Source organism: Nansenia antarctica (genome assembly GCF_963989245.1).
Source record: "Nansenia antarctica genome assembly, chromosome: 5".
NCBI classification, from domain to species: Eukaryota; Metazoa; Chordata; class Actinopteri; order Argentiniformes; family Microstomatidae; genus Nansenia; species Nansenia antarctica.
The window spans coordinates 4,877,971-4,900,537 of NC_137690.1; the positions used below are offsets into that span (position 1 = coordinate 4,877,971).

The 22,567-nt window shown below is 47.3% G+C and overlaps 2 protein-coding genes across 2 annotated transcripts in view; both read right to left on the reverse strand.

Moving 5' to 3' along the window:
• Window positions 1–2,101: 2,101 nt before the first annotated feature.
• pggt1b (protein geranylgeranyltransferase type I, beta subunit) lies at window positions 2,102–21,262 on the reverse strand (the record flags this gene model as incomplete). Its single annotated transcript, XM_080532576.1, has 9 exons — window positions 2,102–2,250; window positions 5,103–5,211; window positions 8,552–8,736; window positions 10,881–10,926; window positions 13,766–13,898; window positions 16,660–16,811; window positions 18,605–18,672; window positions 20,206–20,324; window positions 21,135–21,262. 9 exons carry the CDS (start codon window positions 21,260–21,262, stop codon window positions 2,102–2,104), a joined length of 1,089 nt encoding a protein of 362 aa, XP_080388702.1.
• Window positions 21,263–21,740: 478 nt separating this feature from the next.
• The window catches only part of ccdc112 (coiled-coil domain containing 112), a gene marked incomplete at both ends in the record, with an annotated part of 7,134 nt that continues 6,307 nt past the window's right edge, over window positions 21,741–22,567 (reverse strand). The window contains 2 exons of the mRNA XM_080532948.1: window positions 21,741–21,771; window positions 22,190–22,329. Coding sequence (XP_080389074.1) covers window positions 21,741–21,771; window positions 22,190–22,329 — 171 coding nt within the window. The remainder of the gene's footprint in view (window positions 21,772–22,189; window positions 22,330–22,567) is intronic.

Consider the following 22,567-nt stretch of genomic DNA (forward strand, 5'->3'; position numbering starts at 1 on the left):
TCATGCTGTGGACTAGGAGGCACCACTATGTAAATATTACAAGGCAAATTAAACGATTTAGTCATGATAGAGTAACTGTCTTTATTAAACGACATATTTAGTCATGATAGAGTAACTGTCTATATTAAACGACATATTTAGTCGCGACAGAGTAACTGTCTTCATTAAACTAGATATTTAGTCATGATAGAGTAACTGTCTTTATTAAATGACATATTTAGTCACGACAGAGTAACTGTCTTCATTAAACTAGATATTTAGTCATGAGAGAGTAACTGTCTTTATTAAACGACATATTTAGTCATGTAACTGTCTTCGATTACCAACAACAGCACTGTTAAAAATGAAAGTGAAAGTTTTAGCTGTATTCTTTGTTTTACACATTTGAACATAAATAAATGCCAGGTGGTGATGATGCAATCCAGTGCCTCGCTGTGGGGAGAACCCTGGCACATCTTCATCCTGAGTAGTTGGGGTGTGTTAGTAAATTCGCTCTGGAAATCTGATCAGCACTCAGAGGAATGCCTCTTCTCCAATCAAATTACTTGGTCCCTTTATGACGTTGAACCCAGAGTGCGCTCTGGCGCTCTCAGAGCGAAATTACGAACGCAGCCCTAGTCACTTGTCCCCCTACATAGAATGGACTGGTGTTACTGTCCAGACATTAAATCCCACGCGGGGGGGGGGGGGGGTGAATAGAAGTGCACACTACAGGAAGTGGTGGGAGAAACAGGATGCAGGATGTCAGTGAGTTGGTCAGGTGACTGTTTAACCCTGAAGGACCACAGCATACTGCACTAACCCTGGGGACAACACCAGGCTAGTTACCTCAACCAGGTTAGTTACCTACACCAGGCTAGCTAACTACACCAGGCTAGCTAACTACACCAGGTTAGTTACCTCAACCAGTACACCAGGTTAGATACCTACACCATGTTAGTTAACTACACCAGGGGGGTATTCCATCAACGTCGCTAAAGGAAAATCCAGGCTTATTTTTGTCTTGCGAAACGTATACTATGCTTTAGTGACATTGATGGAATACCCCCCCCCTTGCTAGCTACCTACGCAAGGTTAGCAGAACACACACACAGGCTTAAAACCAACAAGGCTTTACCGGTGTGTGTTTTTTATTTTTTATTAACAAAAAAAATAAGAAAATAACACTTAACAGAAAAGAAAAATAAACAACAACAAAATTATACATAACACAAAATTCAAGGCAAAACGTCTGTAAAAAAACGAAATACAGACGTTTTTTTTTGTTGAGATTTTTCCTTCTCAAGAGCGTCGCTAGCTGTTAGCTTAGCCAACGGTTAGCTTAGCCAACGGTTATCAGCTAGCTAGAGGCTCAGACAGAACGTCTCTCTCTCTCAGGTGGAAGTAAAGGAATAATACAGTATATATCTACAGTCAGTGTATCACCCAAACCCAAACCCAAAACACACAGAGGTAACACTGAGTCATTACGCTGGCGGGGGGGCTGTGTCCTGTGGCGCTGGGGGGGCCTGGGCCAGACATCCACCCCTCCGCCCCTCCTCTTCTCTGCTCCACGCCGACAGTTTGCTCTCAATAATAGATGGACCCCTATCATTTATTTATCCCCCCCACACCCTCCCTCCCACCTCCCTATGTCAGTGTGAGACAGTCCTGTCCTCTGTATGTCTACCCGCTATCGGCTTCTATTGCTAAGGTAACTGAGGGGGTGGGGCTGGGGGGGGGGGTTGACTTGGATTAGGCCAGGGGGGTTGGGGGGCTGGGAGGGGTCTGGGGCCGGGGTGGGGGGGGTTGAGGCTAGGTTAGGGGGCTGGGGTGGGGCTGGTTTGGGACAGGTGGTTGAGGTGGGGGGGCGGGTCGGGGCTTGGCCAGGCTAGGGGGGCCAGGGGGTGATTCTGGGGCCAGGGTGTGGGGGGGGTGGGTTTGAATCTAGGCTAAGTGGCCAGGGTGTGGGGGGGGTTGGGGCTAGGCCAAGGGCCAGGGGGTGGGTCTGGGGCCAGGGTGTGGGGGGGGTTGAGACTAGACTAGACTAGGCTAGGTGGGTGGGTGGGTGGGTGGATGGGTGGGGGGGTGAGATGGTGGTGGGGGGGTGAGACGGCTGCTGTCAGGTGCATGCGTCCCTCCAGGTCTGGTGCAGCTGCTGCAGGTACTCGAAGGCTCGCTGGCTGACGTTGAGGGCGGGGTGCACCTTCCTCAGGCTGGCCTCCCCCAGCAGAGACAGACCACAGATACCAAAGTAGGCGTGGAGCGGGTCTGGAAGAGACGAGAGAGGAGGGAGGGAGGGAGGGGAGGGGAGGGGTGGAGGAGGTAGGGGGGGAGAGGGGGAGGGAGGGAGGGAAAGGAGGGAGGACCAGAGGAGAGAGAGTAGAGAGGGAGAGAGAGAGAGAAGAGCAAGAGAGAGTGAGAGAGAGGAGGGAGGGAGGGAGGGGGGGGGGGAGTGAGCAGACAAGGACCAGAGGAGAGAGTGCGAGAAGGACAGATGGAGAGAATGGAGAGGGAGAGCGAGAGAGAGAGAGAGGAGAGAGGGAGCAAGACAGGGTGAGAGGGAGGGAGGGCGCAGACACAAAGACACCAGAGGAGAAAAAAAAAGGGAGAGGAGGAAGGAGAGAGAGAGAAAAAGAAGAATGTAGGTCAGTGTCGCGAGGTGCTGCTGAGTGGCAGCACCTGCTAGTGATAGGTCTGCTCTGCTCTGTGGCGCCTAGCGTAGCGTAGCATAGCACGTGCTAGTGATAGGTCTGCTCTGCTCTGTGGCGCCTAGCATAGCATAGCCTAGCATAGCGCCAAAACACTCAAGACAGGAGGTCAGGTCGACCACGCCGTCGCCACGATTACGCCTCAGGTCCGATCCACTTACACAGAAACCCACAGGCCTCCACTAACACTAACAGGCCCACTGCCTTCAGAACCAGAACCAAGTTTATTGTTACATCCCAATTGTACAAATCCTTCGGCTTCGGTTCTTCAACATTGCAGCAACAAGTTAAAATGGCAATAAAACAATAAGACAAGAGATAATAGAGTTGTATGATAATTGAAGTAATAAATAACAGAAACGAGCATAGGGAGTATGAGCAATTTCAGAAAGCACTAAATTAAAAAGCCGTTTAATCATCTGGAGCAATCAGAAAGTGCTGACGTGTGCTGACCACTAAAGTGAGGCAATTAACCTGTGGTTTGTTATTTAAACAGGGTGTGGTTGAGGGGGAGAGAGGGATGGCACCAAGGTTTGCTGCCAAATACTGAGATCGCTAAGGTCGTTAATCACTCACTATCTGGCACTCACAGAACGCAGGGCTCCGGATCAAACAGAAGTCGTGACAGGAAGCCAGTACGCAGCAGAACATGTGTTCACAGGACTGAGGTGATCTCTCGCTAACTATATGTATTGTTATTTGGAATGCAACAGGAAACAGATCATCTCGTCAACCAAGCAAAAAAATAACGTCTCTTCGATATAATTGTGTTGTCAGATGTGTGTCAGTGATAAGCCATTCATTATTCCAATAGAGTTTCTCTGAACCCTCAACATTTATTAAATGTCACTTCAACTTCAAACAAAACCCAATAATATGTGAGAGTTTATGTGGCTGCAAAATAACAGCATCTGCACACTCAAACACTGCAAAAAAAGTAGTTTATTGCGAGCTTTCAGTCATAGACCTTCTTCAGGCAAGAAGAAAGGCCTGAAGAAAGTCTATGACAAAAAGCTTGCAATAAACTATGTTGTTTTGCAGTGTTTAAGTGTGCAGATGCTGTTTCTTTTCACTCTATTGATACTCTTCAGTTCCAGCACCTCAGCTAAGTCTGATCACGGATAAGCGGTGGTATTTTAACACATTTTGAGAGTTTATGTGACTAAAATCAAATATGTGGAAGCATCGCTGTCAGACTGGCCCTTTAAGGGTTAACCATGCATTATGTATGCTGACCCTTTTAACCGGCCCTGTCCCCTGGGAGTCCCCTGAGAGCCTAGCAGGCCCAGTAATGCACCTTCATTGAATTATAATGAAATGACAAGCGCATTAGAAGCAGACATCGACATCAATTAAAACGCCATTTTCCATTACGGACCCCGAGTCGTGACGAGACGAGGTTGTCTACGATAATAATAATAATAATAATAATAACAATAATAATAATAATGATGTAATAGCACTTTGAGCTGTAACGTTTGCAGGAAAAGTGCTTTAATCACTTTACGATGTACGAAGTTCTTTTTAAAAAAAAAACAGTAAACACAAAGTGTGTGTTTCCCGGTTGTGGTATTAAGAGGTGTGAATGATACGGGGTGTTTCCTTGAGGCGCTCACATTCCTCTCGACTGAGCCCTGACCTGACCGGGACTGCAGGGTGGAACAGAGAGACAAACAGACGCTGTAATTAGACCTCCTCACCTGAGAAAACTAAACTATCAGAGATAATAAGGTTGTAGCTGATACACTCAGAGACGATCCTGCTCCTCGACCGGTCTCACCTCACGCTTTGTTGTGTCCACTCCCTTCTTTTGTAGTTTAATTGTATAGGTATAATTGTATAGGTATAATTGTATAGGTATTATTGTATGGTTATAATTGTATCCGGACTACCTAAACCTTAAGCTCACGGCCACTTTACTACTTGAGCTATCTGTTTTATTACTAGTTGTACTGCTAATTGTATCCTGTCTTATTTGTCACGTATGTCCTGTACTATTGTCACTTTTTTATTTTTATTATTATTAATTATTATGATATCATGACAATATCACCTTATTGTCTTGTGCTACAATGTCAGGAACCGAAGCCTAAGAATTTAAATCTCTCACACTTGTGTAATGTGACGTAACAATAACACTTGAAACTAATTTCTATTCCATTGTAGAACGCTTTTGTTGTGTTCGTTTCAATTGTATTGGTAAACGGCCTGAGAAGCGGCATCTATTTCCTGGTCCTGTAAGGTGAGGCGGCTGATGTCCTTCTGGACAATCACCTCCTCATCAATTACACATACAATACATGACCCTGGGGTCGGGTTACCTCCTGGTTTCCACTGACAGTGACCAACACCCTCCACTACACCGCTATAGACAGTGCGTGTGTGTGTGTGAGAGTGTGTGTGTAACCTTACCTGGGTGGCTGTCTGGCCATTTAGCGAACCCCCCCACCAAGCGGTCCTGAGTAGAAAGGATGTAGTTTCTGTTCTTCTCAAAGTTGCTGTACTGGAACACATCTAGGAGCTGGGGAGGGAGAGAGGGAGGGATGAGGGAGGGTTAGAATCAGGCCAGGCAGGGGACACACACCTTAGAAGGACACACTAGCACACTAGCATTCCCGCCCAATTGGGCTACTTTTGATCACACTGGACGAAAAAAAAGAATTTGGCAGTTGGGCTGGATAAATAGATCATTTGTCCGTTATCTAATAAACTAGATGAATTGGCCGTCATCTAAGTCTTCATCACTGTCAACATCCAACCTGGTTTATGAGGGTCAGTATGGCTGCTGTAATTTTTAAATTAAATACATTTTGCCATTTAGCAGACGCTTTTAATCCAAAGCGACTTACAATTACGAATTACAGGGACATTCCTCCTGGAGTAACTGAGGGCTAAGTGCCTTACTCAAGGGCACACTAGTAGTGGTGTGGTTTCAGGCGGGATTTGAACTCACAACCTTCCGATCACAAGTCCAACTCACTATCCACTAGACCACCACTACCCAGCACATGCTATACTGGTTATAAGGGTCACTAGGGCTGCTGTACTGGTTATGAGGGTCAGTAGGGCTACTGTACTGGTTATGAGGGTCATACTGACCCTGCTGTACTGGTTATGAGGGTCATACTGACCCTGCTGTACTGGTTATGAGGGTCATACTGACCCTGCTGTACTGGTTCTCTGTGTATGTGGCACTTCTCCAAAACAGACCAGGATGCTGCTAGTTCCCTGTCCTCTGTGCCAGAAACTCCATGGCCCAGTCACTGTGTGAGTTGGTTGGTGTGTGTGTGTGTGTGTGTGTGTGTGTGTGTGTGTGTCTGTGTGTGTTTGTGGTGTGTGATGTGGGGGGTGTGTGTATGTGTGTAGATGAGTGTGCGTGTGTGTGTGTGTGTGTGTGTGTGTGTGTGTGTGTGTGTGTCTGTGTGTGTGATGTGGGGGGTGTGTGTGTGTGTGTGTGGGTGTGTGTGGTGTGTGTGCATGAGTGTGTATGTAGGTGTGTGTGGTGTGTGTGCGTTCCAGGTAAGGTTACTGTCTCAGTTCCTCTCCCCTAACAGTGAGACAACAGAGGCCACGCCCACCCCAGTCCTATTGGCTGCCACGCAAGCGTGTTGCTCTATAGGACTTCATTATGACCTGTGGACTGGGGAGGCTGGTGAAGGTAGAAATGGGAGGACGGGCTCATTGTTAATGCATGGGATGGATACCAGTCCTCATTCAATGACATCACAATGAGCTTGTCCTCCGATTTCTACCTCCACCAGCCTCCCCTGGTTGTAGACTACCAACAACTTTATTGTAACATGGTCATGTTTACAGGCAGTTGGACACTCTCTCCCTCCACAAGTTGCTCTATCCATCACAAGCAGAAGATGCAGACATACAATATCACTGGCTAGCTAATGCTTAGGTTGTGGGTTCGATTCCCCCTGGGACCATCTACATATACTGAAAAATGATAGCACTCACAGCAATGTAAGTGGCTTTGGATAAAAGCATTAGCTAAATGCCTTATATTATTATATATTATTACTATTATATCTAATCTAATGTATTATAATGGGTCTGACTGCATGACTGGCAACTTTCCTCCTAAGTGGTTAGTAAGGGGGGTGAACAGGTCTATGCATGCTACCGCTATAAAGTACACAAACACATCTGAATCATTTATCATCAGACGCACTCCATGGATCTTTAGCTCTACGACTGCCAAAGCATTCCGGAAGTTCAGTACACTCAACACCTAGAGAGTGTTCCAAGTGTTCTATGTGGTGTTTACCTAGCAACAACACCCTGATTGGCTACAAAATGAAGCATCATCATTTATGCCTTTTTTGGGGGACCATTTGGGGGACTTTATTCACACGTTTACATTAAAACATTTGGACATTTATCAGACGCTTTTATCCAAAACGACTTACAACTTACCGGTAAGTCTAAAGTAAGTGAATCATCTATACATCAACTCTCCGGAGCTCTCAAGGCCAATGCACACGGCGTGCGATTTTGACGTGCGACGGAATTCTTTTGGTCGTGCTGACAGAGAAAATGAATTCGATTCCATTGTGCTATCTCAAAATAATATGTGTTGAACCTTTGCTTTTGACTGAATTGATAGAACGGAGAAGGTTTTGTTTTGTTTTCAAGCTCATGCATATTACTCTAACCTAAAAACACATCGGTACAAATTAATCAGGATTTCCTCAAAGTTGTGGGCCTTCTCTGCGCGGAGAGAATCGATTCCATTGTTTTGAATGAGACAATGCACACGGCGTGCGACGAGTGATGACTTGGTCCCTTTATGACGTTGAACCCAGTGTGTGCGCTCCGGCACTCTCAGAGCGAATTTACGAAGTGAATACCCTGGTAAAGTGACCGCATCACAATCAATGAATACCATGGCAACGAAAATATCAAACATAGCCAGCTTGTACAGAAAGCTCCATAGGAGACTGTAATACAGCTATTTTAGCCAGATAGTTGAACCGTGATCAAATATTAGTTTGTGCTAGGAGAAGTAATGTGGCTGAAAACGTTTTACACACTGTCTCAGTTTCTGGGATGATAGGAAAAGTGAAATAATGAAGAATATTCAATCATCTGACAGTGGGAGTGAAGGCAGTGAAGCCTCCAGTGATATCAGTACATGTCTGCATATCTGCTGTTTACCTAAGGAGGCAGAGGTGATGAGTACTGGAGTAACAGAAGTGGAGTGTGTGTGTCTGAGCAGACTGTGTGTGTATCTGGTGTGTGTCTGTGTGCAGAACTAAGAAAGCAAAGCTAATGGACAGACAGAATGTGGATGTCTGTGTGTCTGCAGAGGTTCTCTCTCTCTCTCTCTCCCTCCCTCCCCCTGCCCCTCCCCTTCCCTCCATCTCTCTCTCCCCTCCCTCCGGGAGGGTAGTTCCTCTGCCAGGTCCAGCCAACAGCTTTATTGTCCTTGGGTCAGAGTGAACAATGTCAGCCCACATAGGGCCTCTGCTCCTCTCCTCCCTGATCTCTGTCTCTCTCTCTCTCTCTCTCTCTCTCTCTCTCTCTATGCCTCTGTCTCTGTCTCTCTCTCTCTCTGCCTCTCTCTCTGTCTCTCTCTCTCACTCCCTCATTCTCTCTCTCTCCCTCCCTCTCCCTCCCTCCCCCCCTCTCCTCCCTCTCTCACCCTCCCTCCCCCCCTCTCCTCCCTCTCTCACCCTCCCTCCCCCCCTCTCCTCCAGTACTACCAACCCCCCCCCCCCCCACCATACCTCTAGCGTGGCTCCCACCCAGAAGTAGTAGCAGGTGACATCTCTCTCTCTCTCCCCCTCTCCTCCAGTACTACTACCACAACCCCCCTTCCTTCCCTCCCCCCCTCCCCCCCCCCTCCGTACCTCTAGTGTGGCGCCCACCCAGAAGGAGTAGCAGGTGTCGACAGGTTTGTTGGGTCGTCCGTGGAAGCCGTTCTGCTGCCTCATGACGCACCAGCGCCGTATCCTGTTCAGCTCCCGCTCGCTCAGGATCTCCTCCAGCTTACCCATCAGGCACAGGGCCGCGATCGCACAGAACGTAGAGCCACCTGGAGGGAGGGGAGGAGGGGGGGGAGGGAGGGGAGGAAGGAGGGAGGGGGGGAAGGAGGGGGGGGGGAGGGAGGAGAGGGAGGGAGGGGAGGGAGGAGGGGAGAGTGGGAAGGAGGAGGGTGGGAGGGAGGAGGGGAGGGAGGGTGGGAGAGGGAGAGGGAGAGAGATGAGATTACCCTGAAGGGTATTTTAGTTTTTCACGACTGTGAGCAACAGGTAGGGATGTGGGACACCTGGGTAATGTAGGACACTGAGTCTAATGTGGGAGAGGTAATGTGGGACACTGTGGGTAATGTGGAACACTGGGTCTAATGTGGGTTGTTTAATCTCCCTGAACTGTGAAGAGCCTACATTTACATTTAAGTCATTTAGCAGACACTTTATTCCAAAGCGACTTAGAACAAATACATTTGACTAAGTGAGTGAATCATCTTATCTAAACTCATCTTATCTAAGCTCAATCCAGGGGCCATTGTCAGTCGTCGTGCTAGAAGGACGAATATCTTTATTTTGTATATGGCAGCTAGCTGTTGGATAGAGTAGCTGTTGGATAGAGTAGCTGTTGGATAGAGTAGCTGTTGGATAGAGTAGCTGTTGGATAGAGTAGCTGTTGGATAGCGTAGCTGTTGGATAGCGTAGCTGTTGGATAGAGTAGCTGTTGGATAGCGTAGCTGTTGGATAGCTAGCTGTTGGATAGAGTAGCTGTTGGATAGAGTAGCTGTTGGATAGCTTAGCTGTTGGATAGCGTAGCTGTTGGATAGCTAGCTGTTGGATAGAGTAGCTGTTGGATAGAGTAGCTGTTGGATAGCGTAGCTGTTGGATAGCTAGCTGTTGGATAGAGTAGCTATTGGATAGAGTAGCTGTTAGATAGAGTAGCTGTTGAATGGCTAGCTGTTGGATAGCGTAGCTGTTGGATAGCGTAGCTGTTGGATAGCGTAGCTGTTGGATAGAGTAGCTATTGGATAGCGTAGCTGTTGGATACCGTAGCTGTTGGATACCGTAGCTGTTGTAGCGTAACCAGGTGGTGGTCACGTGTGTTGGCAACACAGAGGCAACAAGTTCGAGACTCGTCGGAGCAAATTTGCGGTGCGACTGTTTGCCACAACTTGATGTCTGTTTCACACAAGTGTACATTTTAGCGTGTGGGAGGGTGTAGACCTGGCATAACCCCACCTCACACCCCCGCCTCCCCTTTGACTGCTGCTCAGATTCGTGCCAAACGAACCCTCCACCAGGGCCATAAAGTGTGTTTCACTCATCCTTCATACATTCATCCATCGACAGCCTGGTTAATGACAGGGGGTTATCAGCGCTGGCAGCAGGGCCACGACCATCAATCCATCACTTCTCTTCCCCTTTCACCTGTCAGGCAGGAGCGCGTGAGAGCGTCTTCCGATCACTGCAGGGTGCTGGGGGGGGGGTAATTGAAGGCTGCTGGGCGGGGGGGGGGTAATTGAAGGGGAGGGCAGTAAATCTGCCACTAGGTACAGGCTCCGTATAGGCGAGCTAACGAGGGTGGGAGGGGCCTGCTGCTGAACACACAGATAGGAGAGGGCTGTCTGTCTGAGATAATGGTTATAATCAAAACACACAAAAGGAGGTGCGCGTCGAGGCTAAATGAAGGTTATAATTTAGACGGTTTTCAAGAGCTCGGTTGAAGTGTTGTGTGTGTATGTGTGTGTCGTGCCATGGTGTCGTTACGCGATGAGGGGCGGGGGGGACTATCCTTGGAGGAGGGGGGGCACCCTTTCCCTGGAATAACATGACCTGGAATAACATAACATGAATGAATATTATAATAGTAGGACGTGGTCCTCTGTGACTCACCTGGTAGAGCATGGCGCTAACAACACTTAGGTTGGGGGTTCAATTCATACTGCAAAATGTATGTATGCACTCACTGCAACGTAAGTCTCTTTGGATAAAAGCGTCAGCTAAATGGCGAATATATTATACTATATTATTATTCTAAGGAATTAAGAGGGTATTTTTCTCTCTAGTAATGTTTTGGTGGCTAATGTGACTAATGGCTAATCCCTCTCTAGAACAGTAATATCCCTCAGCCACTGGCTCTGCTGGCCTGTAGTTATCCATAAGAAGGCTTTATGCAGAGTAAATCTGTGGTAGCTGCAGTAGGACTCACCATGTGACTCCAGGCCCGCGCCCTGACCGATGCCGTTGTCGTACGACTGAGGGAGGGAAACACAACAACAACATACACGCCATTAGATAAACAACAACAACATACACACCATTAGATAATCTCTCGCGAGACTTATCAAAAATAAGCCTGGATTTTCCTTTAGCGACGTTGATGGAATACCCCCCCAGACCATTAGATAAACAACAACAATATACACACCATTAGATAAACAAATGGACAAGTCTGATCAAAGAGGAGGATTCGAGACTGGCGCTGTGAGGGCTAGCCTAGCTGTTAGCGTTACTGTGACAGACTGGAGCTGAAGGCTACCCTTGTCGTTATTGTGAGGGCTAGCCTAGCAGTTACTGTTAGCCTAGCCATGATAGTGACAGATTAGCGGTGTGAGGGCTACCCTAGCAGTTACTGACTAGCACTGACAGTTAGCCTAGCAGTTACTGTTAGCCTAGCCATGACTGTGACAGAGTAGCACTGTGAGGGCTACCCTAGCAGTTATTGACTAGCGCTGAAGGCTAACCTAGCCGTGACTGACAGCCTAACTAAGCCTGGTGACTGACAGTGACTGATGCGACCCGGGGAGACAGGAGAGATCAAGAGGAAAGAGGCTCCGTCAACGACCACGTGGAGGAACCCACGTGTCCGCAGTCAGTCAGCATTCACCAAAAACCCATACACACTCCATACACCTGATTAACACACCATGCTAACCAGCTAGCCCAGCAATATAAACAACAATGAAAAAGGAAAGTCATAGTCCCTCCCGAACGCCCTCCCCAACCACATCAGACAGGCTAACCTGCCAACATTTAAACAGGCCCTTAAAATCCACCTCTTCAAGCTTGCCTTCACCAGCTAACCCTCTCCCCCTCCCCTTCCCATGTGTCCCCAGCATTACTACTCAATCTCTTCAGTTTGTAAAGCGTCTTTGAGTGTCTAGAAAAAGCTCTATATAAGTGTAATGTATTATTATTATTATTATTATTATTATTATAGTGCGTGTGTGTAGTCCGGTAGTGATGTTTACTGTCCGACCCCCCCGTCCCCCAGGATCAGGGGTTAATACCCCACCAGTGGAGGCTGGTAGAGGGGGATTTCTACCCCCCGCCCCCCCACCTTCCCAGTTTCCATCCCACCAAACAGAGTGGGTAAGAGGATTAATGACTGGTGTGGATCATCATCGCCTCTATTTATAGACCTGAGAGTCACCATGAGGCTTAGACCAGAGCTGCCACAATGACATTCTGTCTGTCTGTCTGTCTGTCTGTCTGTCCATCTACATAGGACCAGAGCTGCCACAATGACATTCTGTCTGTCTGTCTGTCTGTCTGTCTGTCTGCCTGTCTGCCTGCCTGCCTGTCTGCCTGCCTGTACGTGTCTGTCTGTCTGTCTGTCTGTATTTGTCTGTCTGTATTTGTATGTGTTTATGTGTTTGTCTGTCTGTCTGTCTGTCTGTTTGTCTGTATCTGTCTCTATGTATATCTGTATACATCTGTCTGTCTGTCTGCCTGCCTGCCTGTCTACCTGCCTGTCTGTCTGTCTCTCTGTCTATCTACCTGCTTGTCTGTCTCTGTCTGTCTGTCTGTCTTTCTCTCCTCTGTCTCCCTGTGTATGTTTGGCGTGCCTGCCTCTCTCTCTCTCACCTGTCTTCTCTTGTGTCTGTCTACCTGCCTGCCTTCATGTCTCACCTGCCTCCCTGTCTGCCTGCCTCCCTGTCTGTCTGTCTGCCTGCCTACCTGCCTGCCTTCATGTCTCACCTGCCTCCCTGTCTGTCTGCCTGCCTGCCTGTCTGCCTGCCTCCCTGTCTGTCTGTCTGCCTGTCTGCCTGCCTGCCTGTCTGTCTGTCTGCCTGCCTACCTGCCTGCCTTCATGTCTCTCCTGCCTCCCTGTCTGTCTGCCTGTCTGCCTGTCTGTCTACCTGCCTGCCTTCATGTCTCTCCTGTCTGTCTGTCTGTCTCTCTGCCTCCCTGTCTGTCTGTCTGGAACCTGTCTGTCTGCCTCCCTGTCTGTCTGCCTCCCTGTCTCTCCTGTCTGTCTCTCTCCCTCCCTCCCTCCCTCCCTGTCTCCCTGTCTGTCTGTCTGTCTCCCTCCCTGTCTCCCTCCCTCCCTGTCTGCATCACCACAGCCAGCAGCATGGCTCTAACAGCAGCAGAACACCCAGCTCAGTGTAATCCACCACAGCCAAGCAGACAGGGCTAGCGTAGCGCAGCGTAGCGCTGCCAGGGGACTGGATTATATAATCTACTGTTGGATTAAATATGAGGGATGAGAAGGCAGGAGGAGACACACAGGCCTTGGAAAAGACGGTGTCTTGTCTTGTCTGTGTGTGTGTGTGTGTGTGTGAGAGAGAGTTTTGTTTTGCTTTTTACAGTAGAGAAACTGTACAGGGGGGTAGTGGGGGATGAGGAGGTCTTTAGGAGGGACAGTTAAGATGTAGCCTGAAGAGACACAAAGACAGACACCCACCATGCTTCTCCTGATGTACTTCTATGGTCTCTTAACCCACCATGCTTCTCCTCATGGTAGTCTATGGCCTAAACACTAGAACAGCCGTGCCTTTTTTACCTACTAAAAGAGCTGCTTCAGGGCCCTCTTTCACAATACGAAGCTGCTACTTACACACAACGACCACTAGTTGGCCGCTTGTAAATTAGCCTGCTCTTCCTACACAGAAAAACTGCCAAATAGCTTTATACTAGCTTATCCCGACGTGATTTTGAAAATGTAAGGATACTGGGAGGTAGAACGCACATATCTAGGAAAAGTCATGAAAGGAGGGTCCTGAAATTTGATCGAGTGCAAAGATATACCTTTTTTTTTTACTCACAAGGGTCAAATGACCCCACATGGCTGATTAAGTGTTAACTCACCATGCTTCTCCTGATGTAGTCTATGGCCTTGCGGATGTCCATGCCCGACCAGTCGTCCAGCATGTAGCAGATGCAGGCGGCGCAGTAAACAAACCGCATGTCGTTCTCACTCCCCTCTGGGACGGCATAGAAGCTGAAAAAAATAAAAATAAAAAGTTAAATGTGCAATCATTTATTTTGGTTTATGCTTTTTAATTCTATTAGTTTTGTTTTTTTGTTTTCCGTTATATTCATTATTGTTGCTGTTTTGCACATATTTGAAGTAAACATCTAAATCAATCAATCAACCAACCAATCAATCAATCAATCAATCAATCAATCAAAAGCAGACAGGGAAGCAGACATCAAACATCTGGGTAATAATAACTTTAAAAATCTATAATTAATCTTCCTTCCTCTAGTTGCCAACGGCCTCTGGCCCGAGCATAGATTACTTCTTCTTTGCGATGATGACTGATGGATGGATGATTCACTCACTTAGACAAATAAATCAAGGCGTCTTTTGCTGAAGGCCAAAAAAATGTAATGTAAAAATGGGTGAGGTTGGTGTGTTTGCTGTGTCAGATCGTCTCACTGGTCAACAAACCTCTCATTATGATGACACATCCTCACAGGGATTACTGTAGTCATCACAGAGCAAAACTCTCAAGAGAAATTGGTTATATCATAACTCCTTTCATGTTATAAACACTGTCTTTGATCGTGGACTATGTGGCCTACAGCAGAAAGGCTGAAGACAGAAGAGCTTTGGAAAAGAAAAGCTGTGGAGAAATGTACTGTATGAATGTACTGTATGAATGTACTGTATGCATGTACTGTATCTACCATTGGGGTCATTCCGTGTCAAATCAACAGACAAAAGATTTCGATGGGAGAAGTGGATAGATTACAGAGGGGAGACAGAGGAGAGTTGACACCACTAGCCTTGAGGTTTGAATTGGAAAAATAAAAGACTTGCAATGTAAATTAATGAAAGAACCCATATGCTGTTTGTTTTGTGTGTTTTTTTCTTTCTCTTTTTTTGATTTATTTTTCCTTTGCGTCATTGTGTTTTTGTATAAAGGAAGTTGGAACATTTTTTATAAAAATGAAATTATAAAAAAAAGGAGGATTTCGACACCCGCCATCTCAGACTGTTCTGAAATAGCCTCTGTAGTTAGAAACAGATATGATAAGTATTCCTGCATCATTACTTTATAAAAGAAAGTATATAGTTTCATCCCTGAGAAGAAGAAAAAAAAAGCTAACTGGATTGAGGGCATTTTCATTGTGTAAGATTTATATAACATTTAATAGAATTCACACCTCAAAATACCACAGTCCTTCCTGGTAACCATCCAGACATCCAGACATGAGGAATCCAAAACAACCAGCAGCAATATGAAGCTGTGGCTCGGAGTTTGGTCTCTTCATACCTTCTGATCAGGTTCATCTGGGAATATGGGTGTTGCCCAGGCAAACCATACACTCACCGATACTTTATTAGGAACACTATATTAATACTGGGTAGGGCCTCCCTTTATTAGGAACACTATACTAATACTGGGTAGGGCCTCCCTTTATTAGGAACACTATACTAATACTGGGTAGGGCCTCCCTTTATTAGGAACACTATACTAATACTGGGTAGGGCCTCCCTTTATTACACTATATTAATACTGGGTAGGGCCTCCCTTTATTAGGAACACTATATTAATACTGGGTAGGGCCTCCCTTTGCTTTCAAAACAGCCTCAATTCTTCATAGCATTGATTCCACAAGATGTTGGAAACATTCCTCTGAGATGCTGGTCCATGACGACATGATAGAATCATGCAATTCCGGCGACTGGGAAAGGCCACTGAAGAACACTGAACTCACTGTCATGTTCATGCAACCAGTTTGAGTCGACCTTTGCTTTGTGACATGGTGCATTAATCATGCTGGAAGTAGCCATTTAGAACATGGGTACATTGTGACCATGAAACGATATGCACATGGTCAGAAACAGTACTCAAATAGGCCGTGGCATTCAAGATATGATTGATGGGTATTAACAAGCCCAAAAGTGTGCCAAGAAAACATCACCATTACATCACCTCTACCTCCACCAGCCTTGGACTGCTGACAGGTGTACAGGTGTTCCCAATAGCGTCCTCCTTGGTCAGTGTGTTAGTCCATGTCGTCAGTGTCTAATTAAACAGGGAGATGGTACCAGATTCTGTCTTATATAAGAGGTCCTGAGAGTGACGTCCCGTGAAGAGTGCCTTGGGAGCGACCCAGATCAGACTGTGCTGGCTCGGACAGTTCCCTTTCCCATCATGCCCTTCTCAGCGGCGACGGTGGACATGTACCAGGGGAGGCTGGCGGAGGTAGAAATCGGAGGCCGGGGAGGGCTCGTTGTAAGAACATGGAACGGGATGAGGAACACATTTGTTTCGATAGCGTTCCTCATCCCGTCAGAATGAGCCCTGTCCTCCGATTCCTACCTCCACCAGCCTCTTCTGATGTAACCAGGCTAGCTCGGCTCGGCTCGGCTTGGCTCGGCTCTGCAGTGTAAACTCTGTGTGGAGTGTGGGGTGTGAACCTCTGTGGCTGGGTTGGTAGAGCATGGTGCTAACAAGGCTTAGGTTGTGGGTTCGATTCCCGCTGGGACCATCTATACCGAAACGTATGCACTCATTGCAACGCAAGTCGCTTTGGACAAAAGCGTTAGCTAAATGGTATATATTATTATTATTTCATATTATTATATTGGGTGTGTTCATAAATATGCTCTGAGAGCGCACACTGGGTGGGTTCAACATCACAGAGCGACCAACTCATTTGATCGGACAAGAGGCATTCCATGAGTGCTGATCAGATTTCCGGAGCGTATTTACGAATGCACCCATAGTAAAGGGGGTGTGGCTTACCTGCCGTCCTCCAGCTGCAGGGCCTTGAGCCCGGCCAGGCAGGCCTCCTTGTTGACCCGGCCCAGGTCGTCTCCCAGAACCACCAGGCAGGCCAGGCCCGTGTACGTCATCGCCACGTGGCCGCTGTCGTAGGGGTGGGGCTCCCCTGGACCCTGGGGAGAGACCACACACAGGTCAGGTCAGGTCAGGTCAGGTCAGGACAGGTCAGGACAGGTCAGGACAGGTCAGGTCAGAACAGGGTAGGTCAGGTCAGGTCAGGTCAGGTCAGGTCAGGTCAGGTCAGGTCAGGTCAGGACAGGGCAGGGCAGGTCAGGTCAGGTCAGGTCAGGTCAGGACAGGGCAGGGCAGGGCAGGTCAGGTCAGGTCAGGTCAGGTCAGGTCAGGACAGGGCAGGGCAGGTCAGGTCAGGTCAGGTCAGTAGGTAGGTAGGTAGGTAGGTAGCTAGGTAGGTAGGTAGTAGGTAGGTAGGTAGACCGACCGACCGATCGATCGACCAGACAGACAGATATAATGACCGATAGACAGATGGATAGATACACAGATACACAGACAGACAGACAGATAGATAGATAGATAGACAGACAGATACACAGACAGACAGATGGATAGATACACAGACAGACAGATAGATAGTTGATAGATACACAGACAGACCGATAGATAGATGGATAGATATACAGACAGACAGACAGACAGATACACAGAGATAGAGACAGATAGACAGACCTAAATCAAAATAAAGTGACAATTTAATAATAGACTAACATAATAAAGACAGACCTAATAGACATCTGAAACCTTATGTTCATTAGGAATTCTAAATTTCGTTGTTTGGTACCTGTACTGTAACAATGACAAATAAAGTCTATCTATCTATCTATTTAACATTCTGATCACCCAGATCGAGCCAGCCAGAGGAGGAGTTGTACAGTCTTATTGCGGCAGGTAGAAAATATCTCCTATAGCGCTCCTTATACCATACCACCAGGCCAGCAGAGGCCACCCCAGGGCCCTGAGCAGACAACACAGGGCAGTGTACTAACAGTATGACCAGTGACCACTTCAGGGGAGGCTGGTGGAGGTAGAAATCGGAGGACAGGCTCATTGTAATGCATGGAATTCCACCAGCCTCTCCTGGACCACTTATACCGCACTCAGTGATTCTAGAACAACACGCAGCAACATGCAGATGGACATGTGACTCTCTTAAACTACAAGATAGGCCAAGACAATTGATGCAATTGTGGTCCAGTGGTCTAGCACCATGGCCTGGGGTGGTCCAGTGGTCCAGCACCGCGGTCTACAGTGCACACGTTATTCCCATGTCGGCATGGGTTACAATCCGGCCCATGTCCTGCTGACATACCCTCTCCTCCTTACTTTCCTGTCTGTCTTCACTCTCTCTATCCAATAAAAAGAAAAATATGAGTGGGACTGTCCCACTCAGAAAAATGTCTTTAACTTCAGAAAAACAACAACAAAAGAAAACACATAAACTGTTAGGTGAATTCTCTCTTCACTACACTCGCTCGCCGCTGGTGGAATGAGCTTCCCACGGCTGTCAGAACTGCAGAGTCACTCCCCATGTTCTGCCGGAGACTGAAGACCCATCTCTTCAGGCTACACCTTAACTGCTCCTCCTGAGACATCTACTACCCCCCAGCACTGCTTCCCCCTATACTGTCTCCTAAGATGTCTACTTCCCCCCCTTGTACAGTTTCTCCAGTGTCTATAATATAAGATTCTTTTTTTAATAATCTTTCTTCTTCTACCACGACGACTGCCAATGGCCCCTGGGCTGAGCTAGATTACTCTTCCTGCTACGACTGGTGACTTGATGATTCACTTGCTTAGTCAAATGTATTGATTGGAAGTCGCTTTGGAATAAGGCGTCTGCTAAAATGCCAAAAATGTAAATGTAAATGAACTGAGATGGCGTCAGTACCTTGGAGGTGCTGTATGGAACTCCGATGTGAGACGACCCGCGGAACCCACAACGACTTAGATTGGATTCTGGGGGAGAAGAAAAAGAAGAGAAACCCAGTTGGAATACACTCAATCACAACTAGGGACTCTGCTGCCATCTAGTGGTCATAATATTATAATATTGGCTGTGTACCAGCGAGAATAGGAGTGTCTCTCTCTTTCCATAGAAATGAACAGCAGCAAAACACTACACAGAGAGGCCTAACATTACACAACATATATCAACATATTTCAGACGACAGATTGATTGAAAGACTACAACATGATCTATTCGACCCTCTAGTCTTTGATGTTTAGAGCCGATCGCTCCAAAAACGACTGAATGAAGTCTTTCGATCCACAGCTTGAAACCAGGGACGACAAACTAGTTTCTCTGGTGTGTCTACCATCCACTCTGCTGCCTCTGAGTAATTAAAAACAGGTCAGACGGGTATATATAACATATGGCAGCAGCGTTCGATGCCTGATCAACAAACAAGCTCCTAATATGACTTCTGTCCATCCGCCTGAATAATTAACATACCGGGCCGGCGTCGAACAGATGGGTAAAAAGTGGATGATTAGAATCAACCAGATGAAAGCTTATGAAATATTCACATCCACCTCTCTGCCACCGACTCTCCAGGCTTGTGTGTGTGTGTGAGGGGGGGGGGGGGGGGGGGGGAGAGAGGGGGGGGTAAGATGTTGTGCTGGCAGCAACACACGCACCGTCTCAACCCTAATACATGGAACTAGGTCCTTCTGCAACCACGTCACTGCACCTTTAATGAGCTCACGTAGGCAGACTTTTGGGATTTTTACAGCGAGTAATGCTGCCACTTTCAGTAGGATTCATCCAACTTCATGAACGGAAAAAACTAATTATGACTCATTGATTATGGTATGAAAACGTGGCATATGATTTCTCAATCAGTTGTGTCAGATCTGTAGGCTACGTGCTTTTTAACCAACCCCTTCAGACTAGATAGATAGATAGATAGATCGTTTATTAGCCACACGACCAAAGCCGGTGGAATTTGTTCTCAGTACAGCGTGCTATTCTCTGCAGCACACACATGACAAGGAAGTGCACAATAGACAACATCAGACAACATCAGACTATCGCTGTGATGTAGCCTGTAGAAGGATAGCCATCGCAGCTGGTTACAGCGCATACAGGGGGGTATTCCATCAACATCGCTAAAGGAAACCCTACGTTTATTTTGGAGTCTCAGGAGAGGCTAATGGACTGCACTTGTATAGCGCCTTATTCCAAAGCGCTTTACAATGGGCCTCTCATTCACCCATTCACACACATTTACACACCAATGGCGGCCAAGCCACCATGCAAGGCGCCGGCCCGCTCACTGGAGGACAGGTTCATTGTTATGCTTGGGATGGAATGCGGAATGGTATCGAACATTCCACATTCCTCTGCCAAAACATTCCTCATTGCATTCCACACATTACAACGCTAGACTTAAAAGCCCCCCAAAATTGCCAAAATAAGCCTAGATCTTTCCTTCAGTGACGTTGATGGAACACCCCCCCCCAGGTCTGAGACTACCGGCCGGTACTTACGGTCCTCTGTGGGCAGAACCTGCAGGGAGTAGACCCACTCCACCAGGCTGGGCTTGTCTATGACGTCCAGGGCGTCCAGGACGTCAAGGCCAGACAGCGCGAAGAACACTATGGTCAGCCTGGACAACAACACAACAACAACAAACAACAACAGTACACATAAACAAAGTGTAAACAACAACAAAAGTGTAAACAAACAGGTTCAAGTCACCCACAAATAGTGGTACATGGGGGATACCTTGGCTGGCTAAGGCTGGAATTAGGTTGTTCAGAAAACCACAGAATATATAAACTGCATTGCATAAACATGACATAGAAGATCGACCATCATGCTGTTCTTTATGACCAGATGTGGTCCGACCAGAGACACTAATGTCATAAACAACTACTGTCTCTAAAAGTCTGTGTTTGTTGCCAGGTCTCAATGTGCTATAACATTCCTCCTAAAGTGAGACACTTGTGCATCAGCTACCTCACAGGGATGTAAACCAAAGGCATGGGATTAGTGTAAGCATGGAGTTGTTCCCACTGACACTATTTTATTCCGAATCCATAATCTGGGAGGACACATTTCAGGGGGAAAGGGTGGAGGACATTGGCATGCAGCAACATCCATCATTGCATCATGACTCTCACACTGTCACACACAGCCAGCCAGCCAGCCATTAGCCACCTCGGTAGCCCCTCTGAGCCAGGTTGTGTGATGGGAGGTGTCCTCACATGTCATCATCACAAGCTCAGTCAGTTACATTGACACAGGTTTCTATATTTGATCGATCAGTGCAAGAACATGTGTTGGTTTGACGATGACAGACAGGTGACAGACAGACAGACAGGTAACCCTAGGGGGCTAACGTCGCTAGCATCCCCATTCAACACATCTACACACTCGGGCAGACTAGAGAAGGTTGTTAAACGGGAGACAGTACCTGCTGGTTTCTAACGAGGAGTATCTCTCCGGCAGCACCTGCAGAGATCTCTGGAAGAATCGCACGTGTCGATCTTTTAGAAAGTCGATCTGTTCCAGTTCGCCCAGCGGGTTCTCCTCTTCCGCCATCTTTTGACTCCGATGCGATACAACTTCCCGTTGCCACACCAACATCACATCCCGGGTGTGACGTGTGACGTCAACGTCACATCCCGGGTGAGCACGTCAACGTCAACGTCAGACGGTTTGAGAAACGTGCAGGTGAAACGTTTTATAAAAACGTCAAGGTGAAATGTTTCTCGAAACGTTGTGAGTGTGAGACATAAAAGATCATTTCAGAGATTAAAAAAAATCATTGTCATCAATAAACATGAACACAAAGTGAGAGGAAAAACCACAAGCGAATAGCATCATCAGTCATGTTTTGTTCAATTAAGGCATTTATTACATTAAAAAAGTCATTTTAAAAAGTCAAAAGAAACAGTCATTTTATACACCCGGTAGCCAAAAAGACACACAACAAAAAAACGTGTGTGATAAAATAAAATAAAAGTTTAAAAAGACAGAAAACATCTGATGAATTCACAGTTGAGCTCCGACACTCGGATCATAAGCCTTGTCTCCAGCTGGGAACAGCCCTGTAAAATAAGGTGAGGACATAGATTAGTGTGTGTGTGTGTGTGTGTGTGTGTGTGTGTGTGTGTGTGTATATAGCGTGTGCGTGCGTACATGCATACATATGTGTGTGTGTGTGTGTGTGTGTGTACATGCATATGTGGGTGTGTATGTGTGTAGCGTGTGCGTGCGTACATGCATAAGTATGTGTGTGTGTGCGTGTACATGCATATGTGTGTAGCGTGTGTGTACATGCATACGTATGTGTGTGTGCGTGCGTACATGTATACATATGTGTGTGTGTGTGTGTGTGTGAGTGACTGCATGTGTGTGTGTGTGTGAGTGACTGCATGTGTGTGTGTGCGTGCATGCATACGTATGTGTGTGTGTGAGTGACTGCATGTGTGTGTGTGTGTGTGTGTCCGCCCCTGGCTCCTTCACCTATGAAACATGTGTAGAACCTGGCCTCCGCCGCCCCCCGCGGGCCCCCCCTCCCTGGGCCCCCCCTCCCTGGTCCGCTCCTCCCACCCCCTGGTGGGCTTGCAGAGGCGGGCGGGGTCCCGGATGATGTGACCGTCCACCTGCGGGGGTGATGACACGTACACGCATGATGATGACATGTATACACGCATGATGATGACATGTACACGCATGATGATGACACGTACACGCAACATCACAGACAGCATCACAGACAACATCACACACAACATCACAGACAGCATCACAGACAGCATCACAGACAACGTCACAGACAGCATCACAGACAACATCACAGACAGCATCACAGACAACATCACAGACAACATCACAGACAGC